At 39.0% G+C, this 16,725-nt stretch overlaps 2 protein-coding genes across 3 annotated transcripts in view; one reads left to right on the top strand and one right to left on the bottom strand.

Moving 5' to 3' along the window:
• The first annotated feature begins 2,744 nt into the window (after positions 1-2,744).
• On the top strand, positions 2,745-7,299 carry C1AH12orf45 (chromosome 1A C12orf45 homolog). 2 transcript variants are annotated; one of them, XM_015629216.3, is made up of 4 exons: positions 2,745-2,841; positions 3,540-3,626; positions 4,601-4,737; positions 6,006-7,299. In XM_015629216.3, exons 1-4 carry the CDS (start codon positions 2,772-2,774, stop codon positions 6,189-6,191), a joined length of 480 nt encoding a protein of 159 aa, XP_015484702.1. In that variant the 5' UTR covers positions 2,745-2,771; the 3' UTR covers positions 6,192-7,299. The 2 variants fall into 2 exon arrangements, with proteins under 2 accessions (XP_015484702.1, XP_033370463.1); XM_033514572.1 differs by lacking the exon at positions 2,745-2,841 and adding an exon at positions 3,000-3,022 and having other exon boundaries at positions 6,006-7,243.
• Positions 7,300-7,705: 406 nt separating this feature from the next.
• Positions 7,706-16,725, bottom strand: part of ALDH1L2 (aldehyde dehydrogenase 1 family member L2) — a 29,280-nt gene continuing 20,260 nt past the window's right edge. Inside the window, exons 13-23 of the mRNA XM_015629215.2 lie at positions 15,380-15,530; positions 14,579-14,649; positions 14,369-14,474; positions 13,917-14,004; positions 13,137-13,230; positions 12,772-12,868; positions 12,208-12,306; positions 11,314-11,479; positions 10,652-10,757; positions 9,458-9,657; positions 7,706-8,480 (exon numbers count right to left, since the gene is read on the bottom strand). Coding sequence (XP_015484701.1) covers positions 8,425-8,480; positions 9,458-9,657; positions 10,652-10,757; positions 11,314-11,479; positions 12,208-12,306; positions 12,772-12,868; positions 13,137-13,230; positions 13,917-14,004; positions 14,369-14,474; positions 14,579-14,649; positions 15,380-15,530 — 1,234 coding nt within the window. The 3' untranslated portion in view covers positions 7,706-8,424. The remainder of the gene's footprint in view (positions 8,481-9,457; positions 9,658-10,651; positions 10,758-11,313; positions 11,480-12,207; positions 12,307-12,771; positions 12,869-13,136; positions 13,231-13,916; positions 14,005-14,368; positions 14,475-14,578; positions 14,650-15,379; positions 15,531-16,725) is intronic.

Here is a 16,725-nt window from a genome sequence, read left to right as displayed (position 1 = left end):
CGCGCTGCGGGACCCGCCGGCGTCCCCTTCCCGCTGCGCCCTCCCGGGCCCTCGGCCGTAGCGGGGGCGAAGCTGCAGCCCCGCCTCGCTGCCCCCGCAGGCGCCTGGCTGGTGCCCCGCAGCCGGGGAATGGGGTCCAGGGCGCTCCCCGAGCAGCGCCGGCGGTGCCCGTGCCATTGCTTCCACTCGCAAAAGCTTTCCTGGCGATGTAGCACAGGAGTCGCCGTTTTGTACTGACTGCTGGCTGCCAGCTACCAGGACATTGTCGCACTTTACTGCCAGTTGGCTAAAAGCAGCTTTTTCAGGAGTGCCCTTTTTTTTTAAGCACTTGGATCAGTTGGAATATTCTTGTTCTTGCCGAACTAGACTTTACACCCTGAAAAGAGCGTTTAAGTCTGCGAGTACCTCCCTCGACATCAGCTGCCCCTAAGTATGGAACCAAGGCCTTGCTGGACTCCTATTTTGCAAAACACTTAATGTCACCACTTTATAAAAATAGTCAAGCAGGCTAAATCTGTGCATTTATTAACAGTATTAATATTATTCCTCAATTGTTGCTTGGTACTTTGGTGAGGATGCCTTAGCTGGAAGGTGAGAGGGAAGAAAGAAGATGAAAAGAGAAGATTTAATGATGGTGACAGCAGCCAAGCCTACAACCTTTTCCTGTCTACAGAGAGAAAAAAAAGACAGCACAGGCAAGTCATCAAGTGTCTGCCATAAACTGGAGCTAGCTGCAGTGGGGATATGTGGAACAGCAGAAACTTAAGCACAGGGAAATGTATTTGCAGGACTGGGGCCAAAACATTCTGTGCTATGAGAATGAAACATACAGAATCAGCTTGAACACTCACATCACTACCACCTTAAATGAAGCAGCCCAAACCTCAGAGGTAATAATTCAGCGGTCTCAATCCTCTATTTATTGGGGATTTGGGCTGCAGATATTGTAGCGTGCCTACCCTAGTAAGCAACCCTATGGTTGTGTGTGCTCAGATGTTACACAGCATGGATACTTAGCTGGGCTAACCTACAAATCAGATAAAGATTACATCTGCCATTGTTGCCAACAGGTGAGACTGTAAACCTGAGGTTTGGGAATAGCACCTGAGGGTACTGTTCCTGGCTTTTCTAATTGCTTGTCTGGTTATCTTGGGCAATCACTTCATAACTCCCTACTACAGATTCCTTGACAGCATTATGCCCCACCCTCCATGGAAATCATATAATACCCATGGATGAAATATACTGTTTGAGGTTCACACACTATTATTTTGGGTTGGGTACAAATTCAGAAAGACTCACTTTTGAGGCCCAAGGCAAAAATCTCAGCCCTCAATATTTTTTAGTCATTAAAGCTAGCAATGGGATTTTTCTGAGAAATGGAAATTCTGGAGCACATTTAGGGAGAAAGGTACAAACCAGGTTGCAAATTCAGTGGAATGCACCTGGCACTGTGGGTGAGCTGTGGAAGTGGCAGAGGCACTTGTTTGGGACAGTCTGTCAGGAAAAGAGCAGGGTGGTCTCTTGCTTGGGGCCTTGCAGAGGTTTGCTTCTTATTCATGCTAGTTCCAAGATGCTGGGATCTGGGTGGTTGTGTGGTTGGGTTTTTTCCTGTGTCCTTTGCAATGAGGGCCTATAAACACCACTTACCTGATTACAATTTTTTCTCATTTTCATCTTGGACTTCCCATTTTATTTCTTATGAACAATTCAGTTTTCTTTTTGCAGCTTTCACATTGTCTAAATGTGAAAGGACAGAAACTGCAGAACACATAGGGACAGATAAGGACAGAAACTGCAGAGCAAATCCTGAATAACAGGTTGGCCAGTGTCTGCTGAACTTGGTGGTTGTGTAAGTTTCTTTTCCAAAGGATGAGTAAAACTCCCTCAGGCTCTGATATTTAATTTTAGGTTCATTTTCTAAATTCCAAAAATGAAAATGGGGGAGTTTTGAGAGACAAGCAGCTACTGACAGGTGTTTGGGTGATGTTACCTGCTGGTGGCTTGGTTCCACATGCTCATGGCACTTCATGGTGATGGGATGGACTTTTTGTGCCAAATCACAGAATCAGTCAGGTTGGAAGGGACAATAATGGATCGTCTGGCTCAACCTCCCTGCTTAAGCAGGGTTGTCTTTGAGCACTTTGCACAGAATTATGTCCAAACAGTTCTTGAATATCTCCAGTATAGGAGATTCCACAACCTGTTCCAGTGTGTGGTCAACTGCACAGTAAAGAAGTTCTTCCTCAGCTTCAGGTGGAACTTTCCTGTGCATCATTTTCTGCCTCTTGTCCTGTTGCTTGGCACCACCACGAAGAGCCTGGCTCTATCCTCTTGTCACCCTCTCTTTACAAACTTACGTACATTGACGAGATCTCCTCTCAGTCATCTCTTCTCGGAGCTAAACAGGCCTCCAACTCCCTCAGCCTTTCCTCTTACAGAGATGTTTCAGTTCCTTGATGGTTGTTGCCTCCGCTGGACCTGCTCCGGGACCTCCATGTCCCTCTCGTCCTGAGGAGCGCAGAACTGGACAGAGCACTCCAGATGTGCCTCACCAGGGTGAGCAGATGAGCAGGACAACACGGCTGGCCTCCGTGCGTTTGCCTTTGTTGTGTTTCGGAAGGTCCGAACCGATCCATGACGATCCCCGCGGCGCTCCGGCCCCGCTGGCCCACACGGGAGCGGGCGGCAGTGCCCGCGGTCCTCCCGCCCGGCAGGGGGCGCGCAGCCGCCGAGCGCGCGGCCCGCTCCACTACCGTGAGGGCTGGCGCATGGCGGGGCCCGGCGGCGCGGCGGGGCCCGCGGCTTCCCGGGAGCTGCTGGACGTGCGGCACCGGCCAGGTGAGTGAGTCCGGCACCGGCCAGGTGAGTCCGGCACGGCCTGCAGCCGGCTCGGCTCGGCCAGGCAGCCCGAAGGAGGTGCTCGTCGGGCCGCCGGGCTGCTGGTGACCCACTCGTGGTCGCATCGATACAGGTTGTGCCTGTATTGAAGAGCTGCTTTCCCGGGGAGGGGTAATGCGGAGTAAGTAAGCGGGGAAATCCACGTTTAACTATGGGCAGTCGTAACGACGTTTTTATGAGACCAAAGAAAAGAGTGAAAAAGACAGAACGCTTCGCTTTAATTAACGATACCAGGCGGATGGCGGCGTTGGTCATAAGGATTAATGAGGATAATTGGTGCGGAATTGGCCGACACGGTTTGGGTTTTATGGTGCTGCTGCTGCCCACTGTTAGCGGAGGTCATTGGCACCGGGATTTAAATCAGTGCGAGTGGCACGCCTCGGCTCCCACCTCACCATGCCTTGCTGTGAGGTATTAGAGGTTTTTCTGTGCGTTATGACTCTCGCTTAATCAATCTCTGGCTCAAAAACAGCTTAAGGAACTTTAGCTTAAACTTGAGGAGTGTGTGAATACTGACCTGCAGGGTGAGACCCCTGACCCCTGCAGCTCAGTATTTCTCCCAAGAGCAGCAAAAGCAGATGACAATTACGGAGAACTTGACAGGTTAAGCACTTCAATACTCGTTTGTTTGTTTGCAGGCCTGGAAGACATTTTGCTGATTAATTCCAAGTGTAGCAGAAAGAAGGCCACAACTTTACAGACGGTTAAGGTGCCAAGGAGTGATGGTAAGTAATGAGGAGCTTGTCTCTGGAACCGTGTGGAGTAGTAGGTAACATTTGTGACACAACTTTTGCTTCAGTGCTTTCCTTGAAAAGGTAGGGGGAGAAGCTTTTGTGTTCAGTTTCTACAGGTGGAAGGTCCTCCTCCCATTACAGTTCATGTCCCACTGGTGAGTCAGGTAAATGCTGCTGCTGCAAAATTACATTTTGCAATGTTAGGAGTTACAGCTCTAAGTGTTAGGGACAGATTGTTCTTTCCTAGTATGGAGTTGTTGCCTGGGCCTCTTATCTCTTTTTAGAATTAACTTCTCTGTGTGATATATTAGTTGTATGAAAGCATTTAATTTAAAAAGGACTCCTGTCAAATTATTTCATTTTTTGTTTTGTGATTGAGTTGAACTTTAAAAAGATTGTTACATCAAATTCTTTGTTGGATATAAGTTGACAAAGATGACAGTATTTCAAAGGTAGATTGTTACTGTTAGACTTCTGTGGAGCTCACCTGGAATAGTACCTCTTCTTAAAGAAAGAAACCAGAGTTTTTCTCATCTGCATGTGTGGGGCAGTTTATTTGAAGAAATTCTGGAGGTGGAAATATTGTCTTCCTCCATGGAAAGGATATGAGTGTGATTCTCCTAATTCCATTGATTACCTTAAAATTCCTGTAAAGTCCCACTGGGCTGTAGAGCATAAGTGCTTGATACTTCAACCTGGAGCTTCCATCTCTCTCCCACCATCTTAATTTCAGAGTTTCTTTTGTTAATTATATTGACCTTTCATTAGTCTATCATGACATCTGCTACAACTAATTTTTCCATCTTCTTTGAGACCTTCAGTCTATACTTAATTATTGTAGACAGCTGGAAATCAGAGTTGAAACAGTATCTGTTTAAAGGCTCATTTCTGAGGTGTGAACACTAATGAGCATCTCTTTATCTATGGGTATATATATAATATATGTGATATTTGTTTCTTTTCAGTTTTGAACCGAGTACAGAGCTTTTTACCACAGATGGCTCAGGCAAATGATGAGCTCAAAAGAAAAATGGTAACAGCACCTGCTCATCAGTTTGATATTGAACATCTAGACAGTGAAACAGAAAAAGTGATAGAAATGGTAAATATGTATTTTTTTTATTATAATATAAATCTAGATGGAATTAAAATAACTCTCTGATCTTAGAATGAGTAATATTATAGATAAAGTGAAGTCTTTACCATTTTCTGTGAAGTCTTTACCATAGTCTTTGATCTGCTAATTCAAAACATAGATATAAGAACTTGCTTATTTGGTTGAAATTTACGCCTTGGTTTTCATACTTGCAGAATTTAATCACTGGGGATGAAGTAGTTTAAGAACAGAATAAGACATGCTTTTGAAATGACAGCTCTGTATCAGAAGTCACAAATTGTATTTTAAATGTCTCCTAGGTGATTTGGTTTAGAAACTGAATAATATAAGGCCTAATAAGACATAAGAGAAAGCTTAGTGTAAGAGTAATAACTGGCTTTCAGCTCTGCTCTGTTCATATTTTTAGGAATTACTAAATCTTGGGTTTAGAAAAGTTGTTAGTGTTGTTGTGATCCTTTGTTACTGATATTTGTCTATTTATTTACAGTCACATATATTTTTTTTTCTGGTTTTAACTGAAGTGCTGCAGCCACATGCTTATATAAGAAAACTTTATTATGAAGGTGATATATGTGCATGACCCAGCCAAATGCCTTCTGGCTAAGCAGAAATTAGGGCTCTGTATATGGATATATGAAAAATAAATAATATTTATTATTTATTTTTAAAAAATACCTTATAAATAAATAAATATATAGTATATGAGATCCCTTCAAAAATACCTTGGTGGTTTAAACTGCTTTCAGTTTTAGAGTACTTGTAATGCCCTGAATACTATTACATTATAAAATCTGAATTATTTTTTAATATATATGCACACCTACATGTTTGTGTATTTGTCAACACCTTATGCAGTAAATTATTTCATTTGAATTTTTAATTAAAAAGTGGTTTTGATCCCTACTGCTCATCACTTTAAATGCCTGATTTAGACAATCTGAGTTCAGTTGTTGACTCAGTTCTTTCTGTGATAATTGTATAAATATGGCCTTAGATTTGCTATAGGCCAATATAAACTTCAATTTAAATATTAAGGAGACTTTGTGATATTCATCATAATCCTAGAAAAACCCAAAAGTCTTTTTTATTGTGATAGTGGTTTTCTTATGGTAGTAGGCTGTTTAATATATTTGCCTTATGTTTTACTCCAGTGATAGAAGTGCTGTAGTGTGTGTGTGTATACATATATATATATATATATATGTAATATATATAATGTGTTAATCAAGATATTTTTCTTTTTTTTTTTCCAGAATGTGGCTGTAGTTGAGCTGAGTGATTCTGATACAGATGAAGAGTTGCTGACTTCAGAAGATGACTCAGAATCTGATGAAGATGACTCTGTAACTGATGAAGTGACAGTAGACAACATTAAGTTTCCTAAACAAAAAGGAGAAAAGGGCAAAATAGAAATTTTGGACAGCAAAGCAAATGAGTAAATCTATTTTATTTTACTTAAAAAAACCCCAAACCAACCAAATCATGTTTTCTCACTTTGAAGAGCTGGCCCTGAAAACCACTTTGTTTCCCAATGTGGCATCTCTCAGGATCCTGTGAAATGCTATAGTTTACATGGTGGAGATTTCAGGATCCACTCATGACTGGGGAAAGCTGGATTTCAGAAGAATTAAGTGTGATTTGATTCATCAATAACAGGGAAATGCACTTCATAGTAGATTACACCAAGAAAACAGCTTGAGTAAGGGGCACTTGAAAGTTAAAAATTATTGTTCTATTGCTTTGTTGAAGAAAGACCTTTTTTTATAGGAAGATAGGTTTTTCTTCAAGGGCAAGAAAGAGTTAACTAGGAAGAAAGCTTTGTTTTTATATTCCATGTCCTGTGAAGAGTTTATGGACTCTCTTCAATATTAAACATGATCTTTAATAGCTCAGAGGTATGCCTACATTGCATTCATGGTGGTGACTGCTGAACACCGGAGCTGTGGCTGAGCCTGGGTAAGGACAGCCATGACCAGAGAGTTCAGCAAAGGGTTACTTACCCTTTGTGCCTGCACCGAGCTCCACACCAGCACAGGAAGGTTACAGGCCCATGTGGGAAATGTGTGTGGCTGTGGTGCAAACACCCTCCATACTCAAAGCATCAAGGCTGCCTCTCGGGTGTTATGATAGCTTTAAGCTAGCCTTTTCATCCCCCAATTTCCCTTCCATGTTTATAATCTCTGTTAACAGCTGTCACTGACAGAAGGATGTAAAGGTGAATTTTCAGCTGGCCTGTATTTAAGTAGGCTTGACACAATTGTGAAACCAGAATCAATGTAAGTGTGTCCCATTCATACTTACCTCAGATTGATCAAATACAATGGTATGGGCCATTACATTTACTTCATAAATCAGTTTGCATTTCAGAAGTATCTGTCATGCTCCTGGGTATCATTGTTTCTTAAAGGAACTTTGTATTTTCTACACCATTAAAGTAAAATTTTCTATACTGTATTTGCTCAAATATTAAACTTCATGTCATGACTTGAAACCCGCAGTTATTTTTAGAATTTATTTTGAATCCTGTGCATAAAGTTCTAGTTTTAATACCTGTTTCTGTAGTATTTGTGGTAAGAAATAACAAGGATTCTGGTCTTTCTTTTACAATGTGGCCTAAATGTAGGATGGAGACATGATTTACTGATTAAACCATGGAATATTTTAGTGAAGTGGAAGGATGGGAATCAAAGAATCAGACTGCTACCTTTAATAGCAGCCCACAGATAGTCAAAGCTTTGGGTGTTTTTGCATTCTAAGAGCAAGGAGTCTTACTTAACAGGCTTAGTTAAATAAGATCTCAGTCTGTAGAAAATTTCTTCCAACCTGAAAAAAGTTTGAAAGCCAACATCTGACCTTGGTCATTTTACAAAGGATTTTCCCACAGATTTAAAAAGAACCCAAAAGTGAAATACAAAGTAATAATCATGCAGTATGAAACAGTGATTAGTCCATGTGCACAGACACAAAAAGTGATTTTAATCCATTAATGTAACCACCTTTCAAATTGCAGGCAGATCACACATTCTGTATCAACAAAAAGGTAGAAAATATTTTCAGTAACTTTAGCTTGATATGCATAGTTTAACACCAATATTGAACTCTGTATTACTATACAAAGATCATAGTAAGTGCACTTCCTTGCATTGATTTACTTCTTATGGCACAAAGGTTTTCTGTACTGCTGAAAAGTCACCAGAGCAGAGTGTTTAATTGCTACCGTAAAACCTGAACTGGTTTATAGCAAAAATGGCATCATCAGTATATTTTAGTTCAGCTTTAGAAGACTAATAATTAAGGATTTAAAATGATAATGTAAACATGTAACAGAAATATGAAGCAGGTATGTGAGAACTTACTCTTCAGTTCTATTTAACAAAAAGAAACTGAACTGTATTCTTGGGGAGGGGGAGTGGGGTTAGGGGGAAATTGTGCTACTAACTGTTGCTGCTACATAATTTAAATAACTTCAGGGTGATTTCCAAAAGCCATTGTCTATCAGACTAAAATTTAGACCCAATTTATAGAAACTTATCCATAGAATGAGTATTTTGTTTTGTTCTTTTTGGTTGTAGCACTGCAGACAGCATATCCTAGGTGTGGTATTAAGTGCTTCATGTAGTCATCAAGATTCAAACTCTGCTGAAAGTCTATTTCTCAAGTGAAGCTGCTACTTTAATATTCCACAGTGATGGCTTTGGTTCTGAGATATTCATGAAGAGCTTCTTCACCTGTACAAGCACAATATTGAACTGTTAAACAGCAATTAAATTAATTTTGTCAGAACATAACTATTATTAAGAAAAAATTTGAAACACTCTAGCCAATATTTGAGTCCTTAAGGAACAATGAAGACTAATTACCTTCCCACTGTGATTTACAGAACTGGTTTGACAAGAGGCCAGACCCAACAGATGTGTAAGAAAAAGGAACTGGAATTTAATAAGCAGCTCCCCAAGCAGCAGTACTCCTTAGATGGCCACTGGGGGCCCATAGTTGAATTTATGAGCTTTGCTTCTCTTCTATTAAAGGTCATAGGTAGAGAAGCTGTGTGAAAATAAGTAATCTTTTTTTCCTTGACACCATCACTCATTTTGGTTTCAGAAAATGTCTTTGCAGTTTCCAAAAGGAAAAAATCTGTTGTGTGAATAAAATTTGGTTTTCCTTTTTTTCTCTGCCATGACATGATCTGTCCAAACTTGTGAAGCTTTTTGGACAGAGTGACTTCACTTTTCTAAAAAATTGTTTTGAAAAGAAAATATTTTGTTATGCATTTTTCTCTGTGGCTGTTGGCAAATTTTGGTGACATTTTAAGATATAAAAAAGTTTCCCATGCTCTTACTTAGAGAAGAAACCTAAATTAGCGTTCTCTCTGAGGGAAAGAATATTTTGGCCAATACCATTTTTACTTGACAGCCTTTTGTAGCCTGTACAGAGCTCTGGACAAGCTGTATTTTATTTGTCTGCTTTCAGAGCAGTTGGAGAAGGATATTCTGTGTTACTCACAAATGTACAGGAAAAGCTGAATGGGAGGAATTAAGTGGGAATATTTAGGGAAGGAGAGGAACTGGATTACTGTAATTGGAGGAATGTAGGAGACGCAGGAAAGTGCACCCATAGCTCATTTTTTACTAAATACACCGTACCTAGACAGTACTTTGATTGATTAGGACTCTTAGACAAGAAATGAGGGAAGGAGACAACTTACCTAAATCTTTCCCAAAGCCAGACAGCTTAAATCCACCAAATGGTGCTGCCACATCAGTTTTGTTGTACGTGTTAATAAAAACTGTCCCAGCTTCTAGTTTTTCACTGATGTAGAGAGCTTTGTTTATGTCTTTTGTGAAAACTCCTGAAGCTAAGCCATATTCTGTGGCATTTGCCCGTCGCAATACTCCATCGACATCCCTGTGGGGGAAAGAAATTATTTAACTTTTACAGCTAGATAAATTAAACAAGTGTCAGCAACCTGCCACCTTCATTGTCATTGAAGCAACTTTTCACATGGCCTGTCTTCTCGAGTGAGAGTTTTTAAGGATGCCTTATTAAGGACAAATTTGTGTGTCAATCTGGCAGATCCACAGAAACTCACACCCTTGTTTCCAGCTTGAGAAGCTCATAACCTCACATTTCAAAGGTTAATATCTACACTGAGAGATGCCATGGGAAATGTTGCTACTGTACAATTTGGGAATTAGAGCAATACAAATATGCCTGTAAAGGACAGCATGGCAGCAGATGCTGAATCAGTTTGCTAAAATTTTGTCCAGCTTTACAAATTACAGCAGAATAAAAGCTGGAATTTAAACAGCTATCAAGACACAAATTTCAGGCCATTTCCAGAGTGCTATTTTCTATCTGCATCTCATTTCCATACAGCTTCAAAAATCAATAGTAGTTTAAAACTTTAAAAAGATTCAATATAGTCCCTTAAGACTATAGAATTTATGGATGTGAAGGGTAATTTACATGGCTGGTTCTTAACTTTGTTATCAAACTGCAGAAGATAAAACCTGGTGGAAATAATTATGTGAAATTTCTATGCAGGGTTTTAATCTCATCTGTATGTTAAATAATTCTTATGATCTGGAATGAAAGATATTAGAAATGACAGTTTACTAAATATACAGAGGAATTTTCATTTGCAACAGTAATGTGCCAGTGTTACACAGTACACAACAGTGCAGACTTCTGTAACAGGAAAAATAAGTAATTCCACTGGGAAAAATACACAATTCGTAATTTGATCAAGTTGTTGCAATTCCCACACAAACTTCACTAACACATTTCACTGCATACTGCTAGGTATTCAGATTTAACAAAATACTGTGTCTGCTGTCACTTCTTCACTTAGGGTGAAAATGGGAAAATAGTTTCTAGTGGCAACCAGAGGAGCACATACCCATTTTTAAATTTAGAGATGACCATCACAGGACCAAAGGATTCTTCCTGGGCAATATACATATGGTCTTCAACATCTGTGAACACAGTGGGTTCCATGAAGAAACCTAGAGAGAGGATAGAGCAGCATTTGAGCATGGTAAAAGTGCTTAAGGATTTGCCATTGTCCAGGCTATTTCTGTCCCGTACTTTGAGGTCATAAATAACTTGCAGCTTGAAATAGAAAATAGATATGAATGACATATGAATGGAAATGCATGCACTTCAAGAGAAATGGCTGGCAAAAGGGTAAAAGAATGGCCTGCATTGATCAGAGGCAACATGCTGTTTCCTGCCAGGCTGGAAGGTCTGCGTGCCACAGCCCAGGTGACTCCTTGGGGCAAGACCCTGTACTCTGACAGCAGGAAGACAAGGTTACAGCAAGTCACAGAGGCCACTGTTTCTCTTGCTACCCAACAAGAAGATAGATTGTAAGATCTGAATAAAGATCTCGTACTTCATTTGCACAGTCTCTCATAATATTAGACTTGAAAGCTCTGTGGGCTTACCTGGTACTGTGTACTGTTCCCATGATACAGCAACTCCACAAAATACAGCTGAGACAATCATCACAGCTCTTGCACAAACTGTAAAAGTTGTAAATACCTCTGGAAAGTATTTTACCTGGTCTATGTACTTGTCTTCCTCCATACACCAGCGTGGCTCCTTCTTTTACTCCAGTTTCACAGTATTGCAGCAGCTTTTCCAAATGTGCCTTGTGATTTTGCGGACCATGATCTGTAGATCTGTCAAGTGGGTCACCAATTTTCATCTTTTTAATTTCTTCAACCTATGGGTTACCCAATTAAAATGAAGTTACATAACACAGCAATATTGTTAAAGTGACTAGAAATTTGGAATGCTGCATTTATTTGGTGCTATGAAGATTGCATCTAAGAAATTACTGCATTCTTAGATATAATCCTTCTCCCTTTTAAAAATGAGGCTTGTTTTTTTTTTTTTGGTTCCATAATGTCTAATTACTTCTAGAAGTTTTTGATGCTTTCTTCATGTGTATATTCTCTTCTGCTATTAAGATAGACACGTAAAATATAATTTTTTACCAATGGTAAATTACTTAAGACGGTGATTTCCTGTTCTTAAGCAAAATAAATGAATTCTCCAGTAGCACAGAATGGTGACTGTTAGATTTTTAATGACCTTTAAGTGACTTTTCTATTATTCTAGCTATGCTTCCCATATTCCTTTAACTTTACAGAAGCCTTCTTCAATCACATTGACCTGAGTTCAGTAATTATTTGTAATCTTATTTACCTAGTCAAATATGAACCATCACTGAAGGTATAATAACTATTTAACTGTCACTTATCTATGCATTATTGGTGCAATTATCTTCCTTCAGTGCTTCCTTTTAACCCTATAAGAGGATCCTGAGAAGCAGCACTATCATATGCAATAATGAGAAATTAAGCAACTGAAAACAAGAAACACAAGTGTCTATAAAACTAGTGGATTCTTCTGCCACAGTAAAACATATTTAGTCTTTGAATATCTTACCACTTTTCTAACAAACTCATCATGAATTGATTCTTCCACAAACAGCCTGCCAGCTGCAATGCAGTTTTCTCCTTTGTTGAAATAGACTGCTCCCATACCCTGATCAGGAAAAAAGCATTAATATTTATAGGCATTTTATTCAGTCTCCCATTCTGTTCCCTTAGGTTGCATACAGTGTTTGTGACCCCATCAGTTTAATGCTTTATGTGAAAGGATATCATCAGTGCAACATCTTATTTATGAACTTTGAACACAATATGGCTGGTAGGGAAAATTAATTATTATGATTTATAATTGGTAATTGATTGATTGATTGATTTATGAACTAACAACTATATAGTTGTAATAGGGAGTTCTATTTTTTGTTTTGTTGTAATTTCTAATGTATATTTCTTGTATACTGTCTTTTTGGGACAGAATGAACAGTTAAATTTTGCTGGCATAAAGAAATTTTCATGCAAAGGATCCCTGGGTTTTTTTTTTGGCAAGTCAAGACGAATATTGCAATATTGTGAAGATGTACCACAAAGACTTTGAATAAATTTTACTTCAAAGTAGCATTACCATTTTTACAGCTCTGTCAAGTTCACAGTCACTGAATATGATCAAGGGTGATTTGCCACCAAGTTCAAGAGAAACTTTCTTCAGGTTAGCAGCTGCACTGTAAAAAATAACTATAGTCATTTAAATCCAAAATAGTCATATAAACCAAATTTTTAATTTATTTTTCCATTATTTCCTTTGAATCATAACTAGTGAAAATGTATAAACCTCTGTTGTCCAGTAGTGACTTTGTAGAATTCTACATAGTGGTAAATGACCATATGTAATTATGTTTTTTCATTACTGCTATGTGCACAATATATCTAGCAAGACACTTCAGAACCAGAGTAAGCAGGGTTTATATATGAATCTTTTGTTAAGAGTACCTCTTCATGATCTGTTTACCAGTTGGTGTTGAGCCAGTGAATCCAACTTTGCGAACATCTGGATGTTCAGAGAGGTGCTGTCCCACTAAGCCACCTATCAGGGTGAGGAAAGCAGTGTAATTGTAAGACAATCTTTACTACTCCAGCAGCAGCATTGTAACACAGAAGGAGCCTACACCACAAATCAAATATAGTATCACATCCTTATTTGTATTTGCAGCTTTATTCTTATGATTACAAAAAATTTGGAGCCCATTAGTGTCTCCAAATTCTTCTGTCTGGACTAAAGAGCTTCTGAATGTTCCACTGTAGGTGGAATAATCTAGTTTATAACCAAGCCTGCCCCATATAATTACATTGTCACTTTCTTCCTTTAGGGGAAGGAGGAAAATCGTGACATCAGGCAACAAACACAGTGTGGACTATGAATATGCATTTTACCAGCTTGCTCTAGGTCTCACAATCATACCTGATAAAATTAGGAGAAAAAAATGAAGCTTTATAATCAAGTGAAACATGATTCTCTTCAATACATTCTTTTCCAGAATGTTTGTGAAAATTGTGGGAACTTGTGAAGGGTGTGGGCTGACAGCTCCTACAACTAACTAAAGCCAGATTTTTCCAACTCTCTTCCACAAACATGTGGAATAACTGCATGAAAATATGCAAGCCTAGTACCTATGAACATACCTATGTAATAGATCTTCACAAAGGTGAAGAAGTTCACCAGTTTTAGCAAGACCTCTCCTAGAAAAATGATGAGTTGAAGTTTTTACCTACCTGAACCAGGAAGAATATTTATAACACCCTTGGGAAATCCAGCTTTAGCTGAGAGTTCTGCAAACTTCAAGGAAGTCAGAGGTGTGACCTAGGTAGAAACATTTAGATTAGGTCTCCTATTTTAATCAAAATAGCATGATGATACCTTTTACATTCAATACATTATAGTTTTGATACAATATTCACCTTCTTACAGTATTGGCAAATTAGAAGTAATGGCTTCTTGTGAAAATAATTAATTCTTGAAAATGAGATTAGCACCGGAGCAGAATTGGAGTCAATCAATACTTTGTACCACCACAGCAGTTTGTATTATTGCAAAAGCTCTTTCAAATATATGACACAGTCAATCTTTGACAGATCAGCCCAGGGGTGAGATCTGCTATATTGCCTAAATTGTTTTGCCTGAACAGGGGTATCTGGGCCAGCTGCATATTTCTTCTTGTTCTCACCTGAGCTGGTTTGAGTACGAGGGTGTTGCCTGCAGCCAAGCATGCTGCGCTCTTCCATGCAAGCATCATCAGTGGGTAATTCCAGGGGATAATAATTGCACAGACACTTCAAGTAAGGAAAAACAGGGAAAGATTACATATTTGATGTCAGCTTTTCAATGGCTTTTCTGCATGTCAAGGTTGTCACTAAGAAGAAAAAGCGATACTCACCCAATTGGCTCTTTCTTGGTGAATGTTAGATTATGGTTTGGCCGGGCCTGGTTAATTGGAATTGTAGCGCCCTAAAAGACAGAGGAGAGAAAAATCTTCATCCTGATTTATAATTTTTATTACAAATATATTTGCCATGTAAGTATGTTTCAGAAAGCTACAGAATAGGCTTCAAAACCACAAGCATTTTTGCGTGAGGGAAAGAGGCACAGATGCTTCTAATGTATGATTCTCTACTGTGGATATTGTAATCAAGTCCTGATTGTCAGCTGGATGAAATAACAGCATGGATAAAAAAAAGTATGGGAGAACATAAAGTGAAGGTCTGATGAACAAAAAAAAGCTGGATTATATTCTTCATTGGTCTTAAAGATACTGGAGGAATTGCTCTTTAATGTGTGGCCATCAAGCAAACTCACCAGCCTTGGTCAGACTGTAGCAAAGCACGAGCCTCTGCACTTACCTGCATGATGAGCACAGTGACATTCTGACATTCTGTCCCATGAATAATCAAGAGGTGACCAAGCAAATATATCCACTGTGTCACCTCAGCTGATTTCTTAGCTATTTATTAGCTTAGTTATTTATTTTTAGAACCACATTCTAAATCCTTATTCTCCAGCTGGAGGTGGACTATCCTTTTGTATTGACAGGGAGACCCATTCTAGTTAAAATTCTAATTTTGATTTAGTTTTTGATTCCTCAGTTACTTTTTCCTTTTTGGAACTGTTTAAGAAGGATAACAACAGGAAAGTGTGGAGAAGCACTGCCATTGATTGTTTTTTTTACATATTCACTTGCCTGAATTTTGTCACACCATCCAGCAAAGTATCTGAATGTTTGCACAGACATTCCAATATGAGTCTTCAGAGCTAAAGTGTAGACAGCTCCTGAGTCAATAGACTCTATTGTTGCTAACTCTTCTTGGTGTTCTTCCATCAGGTCTGCAAGTCTTTAATAAAAAGGTTAAAAATCCACATCAAAGGGAAATGACATGTAACCATTGACAGCCTAAAATTATATTAAGTGTGGCAAAGAAGCATAATCAAAATAGCATTCCCACTCAGTTTGGAGGTAGAGCCACTGCTCCCTAACATGAACAATTTCCCATTATTCTGCAAATGTCTTCACACTGGCTGTATCAGAGACTTAATGAAGACATGAACTGTGCAGACTCACAAGAGGTGTAAGTAAGATTGTAAGTAAGTTAATAACAATTGTCAAAGTGTCTCTAAAATACATCTGCACAGATTGATACTTGTACTTATGAGGCACTACTGTTAGTTTAGTGTTCCCTTGTTCAAGTCTGTTTGCATCAATGAATTTTCACATTCAGTCCTTCGCATTGTCTCACATGCATTAATGCTTTTCTTCAGCTTCCTTCTGTGATTTGGTACACAGAATCAATGCTCCCATGTGATTTTAAGAGCTTAAAAAGTACATTTGAGATCCTGTAAAGAAGTATTCAAAACTGGGCGTGAAACCTGTGAAATTTTTCCACTATGTAAATTCTGGCCATTTAAAGCATTTGCAGAGATGTGGGAAAATGTTCTTTAATACCTTTAAGTGTATCTTGGAGACCCAGCTACAGGTCAGGGCATTGGCAGTGTTGTGCAAGAGAATGGATTTGGGCATGTCAGGGACAAAGGAGAAGATTCCATTTAAAGTGTGCTTAATATCTTTTATTAATGGTTCCTTGAGACAAAGCAGCAGAGCTTTAATGGCACTCTGGCTCAGCACTCAAAATCTTCAGTTTGAACAGAGGCCAGAGAAGAAGGGGCCTGATTTCAATTTAGGTGATGTAGAGAGGCTTTTATCCACAAGGAATGGTTTGCAATATAAACACTCTGGTGTTTTATCCTAGAGAATGAGTTCCCTAAGCAAACCTTTTAATCCAGGGATTACCCACGTGGTGTAGGGGAACTGTATTTTCCATACACACAATATAGCTATTGCAAATCTTCCAAGTGTAAAACAGAGCAGGAGTTTTCACACCTTAAAATTTTCTCTTTAGGGCAGAGTTAACTCTGTCTCTGAAGCACTTTACATTCCTGATACAAATTAAACACAAGTTTATGCATGCTTTGAATATGTACACACTTACAAAAAACTTAAGTGACCAGGTGTATTTAATGTTCAGTTCTGAC

The sequence above is a fragment of the Parus major genome, chromosome 1A (genome assembly GCF_001522545.3).
Source record: "Parus major isolate Abel chromosome 1A, Parus_major1.1, whole genome shotgun sequence".
Classification (NCBI taxonomy): Eukaryota; Metazoa; Chordata; class Aves; order Passeriformes; family Paridae; genus Parus; species Parus major.
Note: the sequence above shows the minus strand (reverse complement) of the source record. Positions and strands in the feature narration are given on the sequence as shown.